This window comes from Notolabrus celidotus, chromosome 3, assembly GCF_009762535.1.
Source record: "Notolabrus celidotus isolate fNotCel1 chromosome 3, fNotCel1.pri, whole genome shotgun sequence".
NCBI lineage: Eukaryota > Metazoa > Chordata > Actinopteri > Labriformes > Labridae > Notolabrus > Notolabrus celidotus.
The window spans coordinates 2234233-2248639 of NC_048274.1; the positions used below are offsets into that span (position 1 = coordinate 2234233).

General features: G+C 42.1%; 1 protein-coding gene across 1 annotated transcript; it reads right to left on the minus strand.

Annotated features, from left to right (window-relative positions):
- Positions 1–408: 408 nt before the first annotated feature.
- Positions 409–13526, minus strand: LOC117810192 (isocitrate dehydrogenase [NAD] subunit alpha, mitochondrial-like). Its single transcript, XM_034679884.1, has 11 exons — positions 13297–13526; positions 12475–12534; positions 9842–9925; positions 9644–9758; positions 9372–9559; positions 6557–6690; positions 3896–3998; positions 3741–3805; positions 3563–3647; positions 3328–3480; positions 409–1205 (listed from the first exon to the last, which is right to left on the minus strand). Exons 1-11 carry the CDS (start codon positions 13321–13323, stop codon positions 1122–1124), a joined length of 1098 nt encoding a protein of 365 aa, XP_034535775.1. The 5' UTR covers positions 13324–13526; the 3' UTR covers positions 409–1121.
- Between the last annotated feature and the right edge of the window lie 881 nt (positions 13527–14407).

Below are 14407 nucleotides of genomic sequence, written 5' to 3' on the forward strand. Positions count from 1 at the left end.
TATGACACAAAAACTTCAGTGTTGTTGAAAAAGGTCGCCATTCAGTGGTCAGTTGTGGCTGAATTACATTTGACTGAAGCCTCCAAGCTTGTTTGCTGCAAAATGCCACCTTATGTAAAATGACAGCCTGGTAATATTTGAAACTTACTTCATCTTCATCAAGCACACTGAAGAGTGTGAAAGTGAGGGTGGGAGAACTCAACCTAACAGGGATGTCGGAGTCTGTATTTAGCCTAAAAGAGACCGGGTAAAAAGGCCTTCATGACACTTTAAAAGAACAACCAACCTTTAAAAGTTCTGAGGACTAAATATGAATTTAAAACACAGCTTGTCTTGATTAGTGGATGATGTAGTGATCATACTGGATGCCTTGTTTATCATTAAAAAAAGAGTTTTTCATCTCATTACTTCCGTTTCATGCATTTAGTATTTATTCTCATTAAAACAACAACATTCATCAGATAAATCCTTTTCAAAAAGCCCTTTTTAATGAGTCTGAGTGTTTGAAGCACTCAGTAAAAGCTGCGTGTTTGAACTCGTGATGATGAGAAGAAAGAAGAAAGACAGGATCAGTGTGTTCTCTCCTTCTTTATATACGTTTATATCTTTGTGAATCTCTGAAACTGAAGAGAGCAGCATGAGACAGTAACAGGAAACAATAAATAAGAGGACATTTGGGGAACGGCTGCTGCACTGCATCACCGTTAAAAAAAGAGCGACGTGGAGTGCTGATATTATTCATGTTAAGATGGTGATGATACTTTGAGTAAGACACACTCCTGTCAGGATTTCATTCAAACTTGGTCATGTGAGAATTGTGCGTATGCTTGCTGTGAATGTTTCGTCATGTAACTAATCAGGTCGCTGCTGCAGAAGCCCCGCCCCCTTCACGCCCCCGTCATGTCACTACAAAGAACAGATTTCTCTATTTGTAAATACAGATGAAAGAAAAAAAACAGAAGCTGCATCTCCGAGCCTCCCGGCAGACCGTGTCCCTGCAGCGCCAGAGAGGTAAGACTGATCCGCGGGGGGGAGGCAGGGAGGAGGGTGGGTGGGGTTTTGGAGGAGGCGTGGCTCTGGTGGTTGGCGGAGGCTCCCACAGCGGCTCCCTCGCTGCAGGCTCACTCCATGTCTTGAATGCGACGACAGATTTCACCTGTAAACTCTGAACACTTGGAGTTTCCACCGAGGTCCTTCGTCAGCACCTGAGGCACAAAAACACACACCGCATCACACACTGTTACCATGGTTACAACTACAAAGAGATTCATATCACTGCATCAATGCTGAAAGAGCACAACAAGAAACGTGATCTGTCTCTAAATGAAGGAACACAGGATGAGGGAGAGAGAATAATTACAGTATGAACAGAACAGACTGAGTGAGGAGAGATCAGTTTACATGGAGTGAAGAGAAGCCGTGTGAATGCAGCCCTCAGTCTACGTCCTGTACGAGGACACACATCAGGCTGGTGTGGTTCTGAACATCCAGTAATTCTTCTCACACATGAACTCCTGACATTTTATAGATTATTCAGTCCCACCAGTTCCTGATCTCTACAGTAAGCTGTCGTTCACACATGCACCTCACTGTAGAGGTGCATTTAGACCAAGAGTTCCGGGGTCTTTTAGCCCCTAGAACTACTTTAACCTGAACTAAAAAGTTCCTGTGCCCCCATTGTTGTCTGTGTTTCGACAGCAGGCTGAAAATCCTGGGTAGATTGTGCAAATCAGGCCAGTGACGTATGGAGAAAAGAAAAGTAACACCATAGACACCATAGAAGAAGACGGACAGGCAGGTATCATTATGAGCAACACAACAGTTATCATTATGAGCAACACAACAGTTAGCCTGTTGGCATGAAGAGACTCAGCTGGTGCTGTTTTAGATGGTGCTATATTTCATCACAGATGGATTCACTGAATCAACACGTGAGAGGAGATAAGCGCGAGTAGCAAAGACGTTTCAACACGGCTTTAAAATCCTTTTGAACTCAAAAAGGCGTGGCAGAGTACACACACATACAAAGATAGAAGAAATAAAAACTAATGAAAGAAAGAGAAATCAAGTGCATCACAGATGGAAAAAACAATGACTGTGAATGGTTTTTGTAAAAATATGAAACAAAAAAATTGACAAAAAAAAAATGTTGATAAAAAAAAATTGACAAAAAAATTGAAATTTTTGAAAAAAAAAAAAAAATTTACAAGAAAAAAATTGAAAAAAACTTTTTGAATAAAAAAAAAAATTTTAATTTTCTTTTTTTTTTAAAAAATATTGAAATTTTTCATTTTTTTTTCAAAAAAAAAAAAAAAAATGAATTTTTTTTTTTTTGGAAAAAATAAAATTTGACCAAAAAAAATTTGACCAAAAAGTTGACTAGGAGTCTGTCGAAAAAAAATTATTTTCCTCAAATTTGAAATTGTGCTCCAAAAGCAGAAAAAACTTTGCGCCTGCAGTTTAAAACATGGAAAAAGCAATGAATGAATCAACACGTGAGAGGAGATAAGCGCGAGTAGCAAAGACGTTTCAACACGGCTTTAAAATCCTGTTGAACTCAAAAAGCCGTGGCAGAGATCGCCCAGTGTTTTGGTTTAAACAGCGACCCTGTTAACTGGAGACTCTCAGCCGGATGCATCCCTCATAAACGTCTTTAGACGATCATTAAATATCTGATGAGGATATTGAATCTTAAAACTCCTTCTGTGTTTCAACAGCTGTGTAAACTCCACAAACACTGACACGTTCAGCCGAAGGTCTCCAGTTTACAGGGTCACTTTTAAAACCGGAACACCGGGAGGAGAGACGCATTCACGGTGGGCTGAGAGAAGACTACTGTTACAAGCTGCTAAATCAAGAGAATCACAGCTTCTTCTTCTTTTGAAAAGTACACACACATACAAAAAAGATAGAACAAATAAAAACTAATGAAAGAAAGAGAAATCAAGTGAATCACAGATGTGTGTGATGTTATTGTGGACGGCGGGCGGAATAAAAACACTACGGTTAATCTAACAATCAGACACGTTCAGCATTGCAGGCCCTGCTCTCCGAAAGTCCGAAAATCACCGGCCATAATGCTATGACGCTCTATGACCCGGATGTAAACAAGCTCAAATGTCAGATATCATTTCGTTGTATCCAGGCTGTGTCTGTTAAACTGACTGATAACCACTCCACCAGAGCAATGAGGATCTAGCAGAGGTTACTCACTGCTCTGTGAGGTATCAGCGCCTGCATGTCCTGAAATAGTCTGTGAAATGTCAGGAGTTCCTGTGAGAAAGCAGCTCCAGTCTGCACCTAACTCTCAGAGCGTCTGAGTCTCACCTTCTTGTCTCTGATGGTATCAAAACACGCCGTCTGGATCTTGTTGCCGTGGTCGTGGAGACCCATGTGACGCAGCATCATGACAGCACTGAGCAGCAGGGCGGTGGGGTTCGCCATGTCCAAACCGGCGATGTCTGGGGCCGTACCGTGAACCTGCGGGGGCAAGTCTGAGTCAGTCACAGTTTCAACTCTTTGTGGAGTTTATTAAAGATGTTTTCAAGTAAAAGAGACGAACCGATTCAAAAATAGCGACTCCGTTTGCTCCGATGTTCCCGCTGGGAGTGACTCCGAGTCCTCCGATTAGACCGGCACACAGATCGCTGAAACACAAACACAACACCTCAATATGACCACTCTGTCCTCCTTCTGCAGATGTTTTCAGCAGCTTTAACTCAAACGTTCTCCTAACTGACCTGAGGATGTCTCCGTACAGGTTGGGCATGACCAGAACGTCAAACTGGGTGGGATCCTGAACCATCTGAAAGACCAGAACATGAGGACGGGTCAGACATCAGCTCCAGAGAGAGGGTTTCAAACTGATGGTGTGTTCAGGTGACGGGGAACTTACATTGAGGCACACTGTGTCGAGGTACATCTCAGTAAACTTGATATCTTTGAAGCCTTCGGCCACCTCGCGACATTTCCTCAGAAACAGACCGTCTGACATTCGCCTGGACACACACACACACAGAGACACACACACACACACACACACACAGAGAGAGAGACAAAGTGACTCGGCTGAAACTAAGTTTGTCACAGTGACACTGCGGCACAATAACCCCTCTGTTCAGACTGTGTAGGTGGATGTCTCAGGGTGGAGGCCCTGGGTGGAGCTCTTTCTGGTGTTTAGGCTGCAGTTTATCTCTGAAAGCAGCTTCTATTTAAAACACATCGTCTGCTGCAGAGCCACGTTAACACTAACACAGTTCAGTGACGCGTCCGTGTGCATGAAGGGACAGACTTTTAGAAGTGCTGCAGGAGTTTATTGTGATGAACATGTTATTATGTCTGATGTGTTTAGAGTGAAGTGTAGTTTGTCTTGAAGAGGATAAAAGACACTGTTAACCTCTTAAAGATGAAAATAAATCAGAATCTCAAAGCTTCACTTATAATGTACTCCTTCATGAGACATCTTGGATGTACAAATGTATTTTTGTCTTTTTGTCATTGTACCCAAAGCTTTCTCAATCTGTTAGTGCTTTTAAAACAGGTCTCTACTTTGAATTTAGCGATTTATTCCCTTGTTTTTATGTCTCTCAATTCAATTTATTGTGTATTTTAATGCCTAGGGACTGCAGGGGTGTCAAGAGGTCTTGTTTTGTGAGTCTTAATCCTTGGGAAGAAGTTCTGAGATGAATGGTGCTTTATAAATACACTTGCCTTGCCTACTTTGGTGTCAAAATACTGTGAGGAGTTGTAGTCGGTCATGAAACTCAGTATAACGAACACAGAAGTTTCTCCATGACTTACAAAAGCAAACAAAACCCTCAGAGAGAGGACTTTAAGTGTCATTATATTATTTCTAATGCTTCTGAAAGATGAGACCATGAAGCTGAGATTCAAGATTCAAAGGTTTTATTGTCAATTTTCACTGTATATACGAGACGTACAGGAAAAACGAGATGCTGTTTCTCTCTTCCAGCTTTTAAATATCTAAAATTTAAATATAAAATACAATAAAATATAATAAAACCATGATACTAGAATATGAGCCATTAAAGAAAAAGAGAACATTACTAATATGATTATATGTCATCTTTAACGCCTGAAACTTCAACATGCTGCAGAGACAGCCTTTGATTACATTTCCCACAGCCCAGCTTCACAGTGAGAGATATGTTTGAAGTAGGGGTGTAACGGATCAAAAAACTCACGGTTCGGATCGGATCACGGTTTTGAGTCACGGATCGGATCATTTTTCGGATCAGCAAAAAAAAATAAAAAATAAAAAGACAAATATAACTTTGTCCCTCCATTTATTTTGTAAAACACTTTTAAACTTTTGCCCATTAAATAAAAACAACCATCAACTCTGGGCCCAGTCCTGGCTCATTCACTGCATTTCATGGCATGACAAGTGAAGGAGCAGAGGAACTTCAAAAGTTTCACTCCATTCTTCTTTCATTTGCTGATTTTCACCGTCCACTTTTCTTTGAGCTGCAAACTGTGAACACTCCGTTTTCGTGCATTCTAGGGTCCTACAGCTGGCAAAGTGCAAATATGAGAACTGCTCCATAAATGAAAGTGAAAGTTAAAAATTGCACTCGCAGCAGTGGACTCTAAGTGACCCAGTAACAGCCTGTCTGCGTATCGTTGACATGGAGACAAGTCCCGGTAAACACGACCAGAACACAGAGTGAAGGAATAACAGCTCGGGGGCCATGAACAGACGGCCGGATGCGGTCCGCGGGCCTCGTATTGACGGCCTCTGGTCTACTGGGTGCGCGACGGAATTTCATAACGTGGCTCAAGCACATTCAGCATTCACTGTATTTCACAGGGAAACCAAAATGCTCCAATACATGTGACTTAAAAGTTGCAGGAGGGTTTTCAAGTTCCTCTGCTCCTTCACTTGCCATGACTACTGCTGTGCTTGACGAGTGAGTGTGGATTCTACATGCGGTCATCACGTGAACACGCGCAACTTTTTTCATCAACCGATCCGCGGACTACGTCCGTGCCGACCCGTGGAGAGGCATCCGTATGGATCACGGATCAACGATGATCCGTTGCACCACTAGTTTGAAGGAAGCTGGAGGAGATTGTAAGGGATTAGCAAAGACATAAGAGGTACTAGAGAGTACTTATTAATTCAGTTGTGTATTTATGTTGTCAGATATGCTTATTTTTACTTCTTTAATTTTAATTGCTAATAACTTTTTAATAATTGATATTTTATATGCTCTTGTTTGCTTTATACTGTTTTGTAATATCTACTTTGCTGCAGTAACACTTATAAAATAAAAGGATATCTTATCTTAGAGGTTCTGCTTTTCCCTCAGGGGCCCCAAAATCAATATTTCTGAAACACTCTTTGCTGTTTTTGACTCTGTAAAACTCTGTGAACTGCTTTCTTTTAATAATAAACCTTCTTTTCCTCTTGAAAACATCAAAGAAGCTCTCAATGAGTACTTAAAATCTGCATGTGAGCAGGATTTGTAGTTTGTAGAGATGTTGAGTTTATCAGTTTTGATGTTAATGAGTGCTTTGATGATGTTTCACTCACATGATGTTTGCTTTGTGGACGGCCGTCACGCTGTTTCTTTTGTTGTTTCTGGCGTACTCGAAGGCGTACTCCGCGATGCGTCTGCTGGCGTTCTCTGTGATCAGCTTGATGCTCTGAACGACGCCGTCGACGATCTACAACAACAACAACAACAAAAACAACAACAGTCAGAGGAACACTTCCAGGAGGATTCGAGCTTCACTGTGATGAGCTGACAGTTTTTGTTCTTCTTGGTTCAGATTTAATGGATCAAACACAGAGTTCATGATTTCACTGAAACAATGCAGGTGAAAAAAGGCTGAATTAAGGAATGTTGTTTGGCTCTGAGGGAGGTGAAGAGGTGAGAGGTGGACGGAAAGAATAACAAAGAAAGTCACACACACACTGAGGGAGAGTTCATCAGGGATCAGGCGAGTGTGAATCATTGACAGGAAGTGACATCACACACACGACAGGGAGTCTACTGCCAGCTGACAGATCTGTTCGGTCGTTCATTCGTAAACTAAACACGTCAATCAAACAATGTTGGAAATGTTGAGAGGCCGATGTTTCAGTATTAGTAGAGCTAGGCTAACAGTTTCCATCTGCTTCCATTCTTTATGCTAAGCTAGGCTAAAGACATTGTGGTCCTCTGAGCACACAGAGGTGACACTAATCTCCATCCTGGATCTTCAGATCTGAGCTGACAGCATGATCACAGACTGATCCACATCAGGACTGTGCAGGTGAACGGGTGATGGGTTCAGGAAGCTTGTAAAACTGAACCGCTTCCGTCCTCTTACCCTGGAGACGAAACGGAGCAGAGTGTGCAGCCGCTAGGAGCTGACCTACAGGAAGACAGGTGAGGAGGACAGGTACACTGTCATCATGGTCTCAGCTGCGTGATGCTGTTTCTGCTCAAACTCTCTCCATCAGCGTTTTAACCCGGGCCTTATTTTCATAACTGAAGGTCTGACTGAAAAAAATGTGACGGCCAATAAGAGATCAATTTAAAACTGGGTTGTTTGGCTCATTTCTCCCTGCAGTTTCTCATCACAGGGGACGAGCTGAGCAGCATCCATTGTGGCCCCTACAACTACTAGTGATTAAAGACTCATCCAACCACACTTCAAAAAATCTGAAATATCCCTTTAAAACAAAAATAAGTGAAAAATTAACATTTCAGTTATATTGAAATTTTGGAAAACTTTATTTACTGTAGAAAAACTTTAGGGAGCTATTTATTTGTTTAATCAATCAATCAATCAATCTTTATTTGTAAAGCGCCAAATCACAACAAATGTTATCTCAAGACGCTTTTACAAACAGAGCAGGTCTAGACCACTCTATGTCAAATTATGAACAGAGACCCAACACCAAGACAGGGTAAGACTCAGTCTGACCCCACCTTAATCCACCATGAGCATTGCACATCACAGTACTTAGCTAGTTACAGTGGCGAGGAAAAACTTCCTAATGTAGCGGCGCTTGGAGCCTGAAATACGCCGCGTCGTAGTCAAGATTCCATGATAGCTCCATCGCACAGTGTGGACGCGAAGTCTAGGAATTTCACGCCGTGCAATGTGACTTGCGTTAATCTTATTAAACGGTAAAAATCGTACGGTGTAGAACAGCCATAAGAGTTGAAATCTCAATAAATGGTCTTAATACAATTTTTTTCTGACACTCCATGGGGAATTCAGTAGTTACACTGACCTTATAGATAGTTGAGTAACAACAGCCAATAAAACTTAACATTTCTGTACCAAACATGTAAGCTGTACCTCTGACTCACACAGCTAACATGAGTTCATTAGTGTGCATCTGCTACAAGGGAAACATTAGTCAAATTAGATTCAAAGAGTTAAAAAGACATCAGTGTTTAAGTGTTCATTGAACAAGACATTCTGCTGAGTCTGGGAGCTCCCTGCACTTTGTGTTAAGAGTTTAAAACAAAGATGTCTACTGTCTAAGATTAAAAAAAAACTTGAACATGTTGCAAATCTGAAAAGCTGTTTAATAAAGATATGCTTAAAGGCATTTAAACGAAGTTAAGTGTTGGAGTTTGTATTATCAAAAGTTTTGGTGACAATATTTCCCCTTTTAGTGCAAATGAATATCCGCTCCAAATATCAGTTATCGGCCTCTTTGACTACTAATAATCGGTATCAGCTCTGAATAAAACACATCAGTCTATCACTAATGTAAAGGTCAGGTAAAGTTACCACTGCAACACCACAAATCTATCCAACCACCTATTAAGGCGCCATGGGATTTCACACCACGCCGACCGTCCAGGCGCCTCTTGCAGCATTCATCAAGGTAACATCAGCTCTGCAGAAGCCTCAGGCCTCACCAGCATGTTTAGTCAGAGACTAGGACAAAACTCTGTTGTTTACTTGTTTGTTTAAATCCATAATTCATTTATACTTGATTCCCTTACAAGAAACAACAGGGCTCTAGGGCTGTCCAGTATCAAGGGATTTATTTCACAGTCACACTGGTTGAATTTTTGGTTGAAAAGTTACTGAATCGATTTCAAGTCACTGAATTGTTTCAGATCATTTCGTTCTAAATGAACCAATCGTCCTTTAATTGTATCTGCAACCACCAATCATGAAACGAATCGAATCGTTACACCCCTACATGTAACCCTCGGGGATGAAGTGCAGTACGCTTGTTTTGTAGGGGCAGCAGAAGCTTACTCTGGAGGAACCTAGCTTGGAAACTGGAGGGTGGCCATCATTGTTTAGTTAGTCAATAAAACCACAAAAACATATAAAAACAAGACCCAGGTTAAAAAACGTCATCACTGTAAATCCTCTCGTCCACTCACCACGTGTTCGATGCCGCTGTATTCGCCCTCTGTGTTCTCTCGGATGGTGACCAGGTCGACGTCGGTGTACGGAGTCTTGTAGCCCTCGATGGAGATGCAGGGTCGCACGTTGGCGTACAGGTCAAAGGTCTTCCTCAGCAGCAGGTTCATGGAGGGGTGACCTGCAGCGATGGGCGTCTTCAGGGGTCCTTGAGGAGGAAAACACGGAGCGTGGACGGTTAGATTCAGTGTCAACAGTGTGAAATGTAGCTCGGTACAAAACGTCAACACACCTTTCAGTCCGATCTTGCTCTTGTCCATGGATTCTTTGGCGTCAGAAGGAATCATCCATTTGCCACCAGGTCCCTTAATCGCAGTCACGTTCCTCTCCTCCCATCTGATCGGAGCCTGCAGGGGGGAAATAAGCTCTGTTAAATCCCAGATCCTTTAAAGTCTGATTTCTTTACACGGCTAACTCTGATCACACTCACTTTCGCCGTTTCAAAGATCTTCATGACGGCGTTGGAGATCTCAGGTCCAATTCCATCTCCAGGAATCAGTGTGACTGTCTGCATCTGGAGAGATGACACAGGCAGGAGCCATGATGAGTATTCTACCTTTATTAGTCATTATGTGTCACATGCTCCTTTGTAACATGTCTCCCTGGTGTCTCAGAGGGTTTTCAGGTGTGTTTAATCACTGAACAGCTTCTGTCTTTCTATTTCTCTTGTTTTTCAAGACACCATCAAGGTGTCGTGGGCCTGAGTCCACAAATCACCAGTGAAGAGAGGTACAGAGTCGATAACCCGGATGATGTGCTCCCTGGTGATGTGCTCTCTTGCTGCCTTTCTATCTTCATGTTTGGACTGTGGAGGATATCAGGGGCCCTGGGGTAGGTCGTTACTTATTGGTACGGTATAAATACTAAGATGAGGGCGTGATGGGACAGATACCTTGTGTTTATCTGAAAGTTTGTTGCAGTTAAAATCCTTAAAATAAACTTTAACACATCTTGTAATTATTGACATCAAAAGCCTGCCAGCTAGCAAGAACCTGTCCCTGAAACTCACCAAACTACTCTTAGAAAAGGCAGGTATTGAGGCAAGTTGGCACGGGGATTTCATTTCAAAGATGTGTTTGTTAAACTCTGGATCAAGCTGGCTCCAGAAGTAAGACCTCTACGACAGATTTAGTGGATGTCACTAACAGAGACTTCAGCAAGTGTCCCATCTTTGCAAACCATATTCATCCTGGTCTGATTTCCTCTCTGGTCTCTCCCTGACATTTTCTTCCTTCCTCTTGTTCACACACTTCATCTCACACAAGATGTGTTAATTTCTGAAATCCTAAAAATGTGAGAACTGCTGAAGAAATGAAGATATTTCTGTCTCAGCTCTGTGTTATATAAACTCCTATTCAAAAACAAAATTAAAGAAAGAGAAGCTGCCTGATGAGTTTTATACCCTATGAAAATGTTCCTCCTGTCTGAGCCTGAAAACCTTATCATCCTTATCATCATCACCATCATCATCATCATAATCATGGAGCTGTTACCACTAACCAATCAGTCAATCCAAAGAAAGTATATCCTGAATTTTTAAGGTAATTGATGAATGGTTGTAGTCATTTCCAGAGGTTCCAGATGTGTGAGACTTTTGCTGATTCTAGCTTCTTAAATATGAAGGAAACCACACGAGGAAGACATCAGTGTGTGTGTGACCTTGCTAAACTGTTGCACCCCCTGCAGATCTCTCCCATTCAAAGACATAGAAGTAATCCCCAACTTTCACCTCTGTGTGTGAAATTTTAAGTTTCAGCTGACAAATAGTGACCATACAATATCGTCACAACGAGTTTTCTTTAGCCTAACTACTGTAGTAAAAATGAAAAGGCTGCAGAGCATCTCTTACTTTAGCTAAGCTGTCCCTGTTACCTCTACCTGACTGATTTGGACCCCTGACTGCCACAGATTTAAGAGTTCAGTTTAACACCCCAGAAAGTGTTAAAAAGATTTAATTGATTCATCTTCTTTTTTTCTTTTACCTCTGATTAAATTGAACAATTCGGTTTTAAAGAGACCTCGTGAGAATGTAAGCTTCTTCTAGGGATTTGAATTCCTTTTATTTTTGTTATTTATATATCAATAATTGTGTGATTTCCTCTTGAATAATTTAATTTCCAGCACAAATGGTCACATGAATATTCACCAGGATGCAGGGGATTGAGTGTTAGATGCTCAAAGGGTCCTTGGGGAGAACCCCAGACCCCCCCTCGTTACCTCTGCTCCAATACGTTTAAATGAATCCTAAACTTTGAGTATCAGGTTTGAAAGGAATAATAATAATAATAATAATACCTAAGTTTTATATAGCGCTTTTAAATAACTCAAAGACGCTTTACAAATAAATAAATAAATACAAATAAAGACATACAAGACAAGCAGACGACAAGGGAAGAGGTGGAAAAATTAATGTGAGGGGAATGCCTGTTTGAAAAGGTAAGTTTTTAACTGTTTCTTAAATGAATGAAGTGAGTCAGAAGCACGGATGTGTGGGGGGAGAGAGTTCCAGAGGGTGGGGGCGGCTATGGCAAAGGCCCGGTCCCCCAAGGTACGGTGCTTGGATTTAGTGATGGGAGTGAGGAGGTTGGAGTCAGAGGATCGGAGACGGCGGGAGGGGTGGTAGTACCGGAGAAGGTCAGTGAGGTATGGGGGGGCCAGGTTATTGAGGGATTTGTACGTGGTGAGCAGGATCTTGAAATGGATGCGCTGTTTTACGGGGAGCCAGTGGAGCTGTTGAAGGACAGGGGTGATGTGGTCTCTGGAGCGGGAGTAGGTGAGTAGCCGGGCAGCAGAGTTCTGTACGTATTGTAGTTTAGGAAGTGCTGTTCTATTTTCCTAACCCTTGTCCCAGGAGTACACACACTGACCATTCCTATGTTTAATCCATGCATGATCAAAATAAGTGCATGTGATGAAATGCAAGTGAATGTGATACAATCCATGCCATAACATTCTCACTCTAGCCAGACTCTCAGAGTTGGCAGCCCTGGTCAATGCTTTGTCCTTGTGCAACTCTGTCAGTAGGTGTTGGTGTCATGTTGGTGACCCCTGAACTTTACTCACCCCTCTGGAAAAGGAAGAGAGAGCGGGTCTCTTCACCGCCCCTGCCACCACCTGGGTCAGCTGGAGGAGACAACATGAAGGTCATTAAAGTGCATTAGCAAAACATGTTTAATCAGAGGATATTATTATGTCTCTGTGTTCTCCATCAGCAGGAGAAGGTCAAAACAGTGACTGTTTATATTCAACATCACAATGTGTGGATGTACATCACACTGAGACTACCACTGGATTACTATGTGGTCAGATGAGTGTTATATGTGGAGTTACAGCAGTTTAAGAGCATATTTAAGGTAATTACTTAGTTGTATGGTGGGTGTGAATAAGCCGATTTAAACAGCCTTATATCAGCTTGTTTTTAAGCTTTCTATTAAACTAATCTGAAATTGAATTTAAGCTAAAAAAAAAAGGCAAGAATAACCTTAATTTTGTAGATTTCTGTATACAGTGTGGTTAGGGTCTCTACATGTGGGAATAGGACCTGATAGCATCTAGAAGTAGCTCTACTTAACAGAGACAGTCGACTATCATTAGGAAATGAATGTATTTTGAACATTATATCTATAAAGTGGTGATTCTGACAGTAAATAACGGTCAACGGCTCCGTTAGCTCAGCTAGCTGCAGCACCTGTCATCAGGCTGAAGGACACTCACAGGCTAGCTAACATGCTAACATGCTAAAGGTAGCCTGTTAAAGTCACGTTCAGAGGCAGCACGGAACAGCACGAGGATAGAAACACCTCCGCTCACACATGAAACACAAACCCATGATATTTAATTTATCCTCAGTGAGTTTTGAGACTTGATAAATAAGCATTTACATACCATTGACCTCCATGCGCTGCCTGCCATCCTGCCGAGGAAGAGGATTCACTCTGATCCGCTGCTGGGGGACGAGAGAAGCCGGGACGAAGATCCTCTGACAGAGAGAGGGCTCACTCTGAGGCTCCTCCCACACACGCAGATATGGATGGATATACAGATAGAAAGTCCTTTTGTTCACTTTTTTCACAGTAGTTATTCTGTTTCAGCGTTTCAACACATTCATGTACAAACACAGTGGGGTATTCAACGTCAACGTGCCTCTTCAGTTTTTGAGGAGGGATACATCTTGAAAGAATAGACGATCTTTGATCCAGCATTGAAATCAGAGCTGGCATGCGTCCTCAGGGGCGTGATGACGTCAGTGCAGTGTCGGTTCCCAGCAGGGTTGCCAGATTTGTGTCCCTCATTTTCACTAGGTCAAATATTGACACTCTACCATAGACTGTATAAAATACTTTATTATTATTGATTTATTATTAATTAAATAATTAAAGTGTAAGTTATAATGCAAAATAAACTTAATTAGTCTGTATGGCAAAGAAATCCCAACATGTGTGTGGCCCTGGTTTGTAGTGATGTGTCATGATCATGATGAATCAGAAGAGCCGGCTCGCATCAAGAGAGAGCCGGCTCCTGTTTTTTTCCTTTCCCTGCTTAGCTCTCTCAGTGTTCAGCCCCAGCTCTGCTCACAGCAGAACTTTGTTTTGATTGGTCAGCATGGCGGCCATGCGGCCAATCACATGTGAGGATATAGGATACAGGTGATGGAGAGGAGGCTGTGTATCCTGGCTTCATCTGTTCCTTCTGAGAGAGTCTTCTCAAAGACCGGGCAAATACTCACTGAGAGGAGAAAGCGGATCAGCCCATCCAAGCTGAGGCATCTGATTTTCCTCAATGCCAACCTGAGGACATAATGTTTGCTCCAGTTTGGTTCTGGTTCTGTTTACTTGAGTTTGGTTCTGGGTTTGTTTGCTTGAGATCGGTTCTGGTTCGGTTTGGTTCAGTTTGGTTCTGGTTCGGTTTGGTTCTGGTTCGGTTCTGGTTCGGTTCTGGTTCGGTTTGGTTCAGTTTGGTTCTGGTTCGGTTTGGTTCTGGTTCGGTTCTGGTTCGG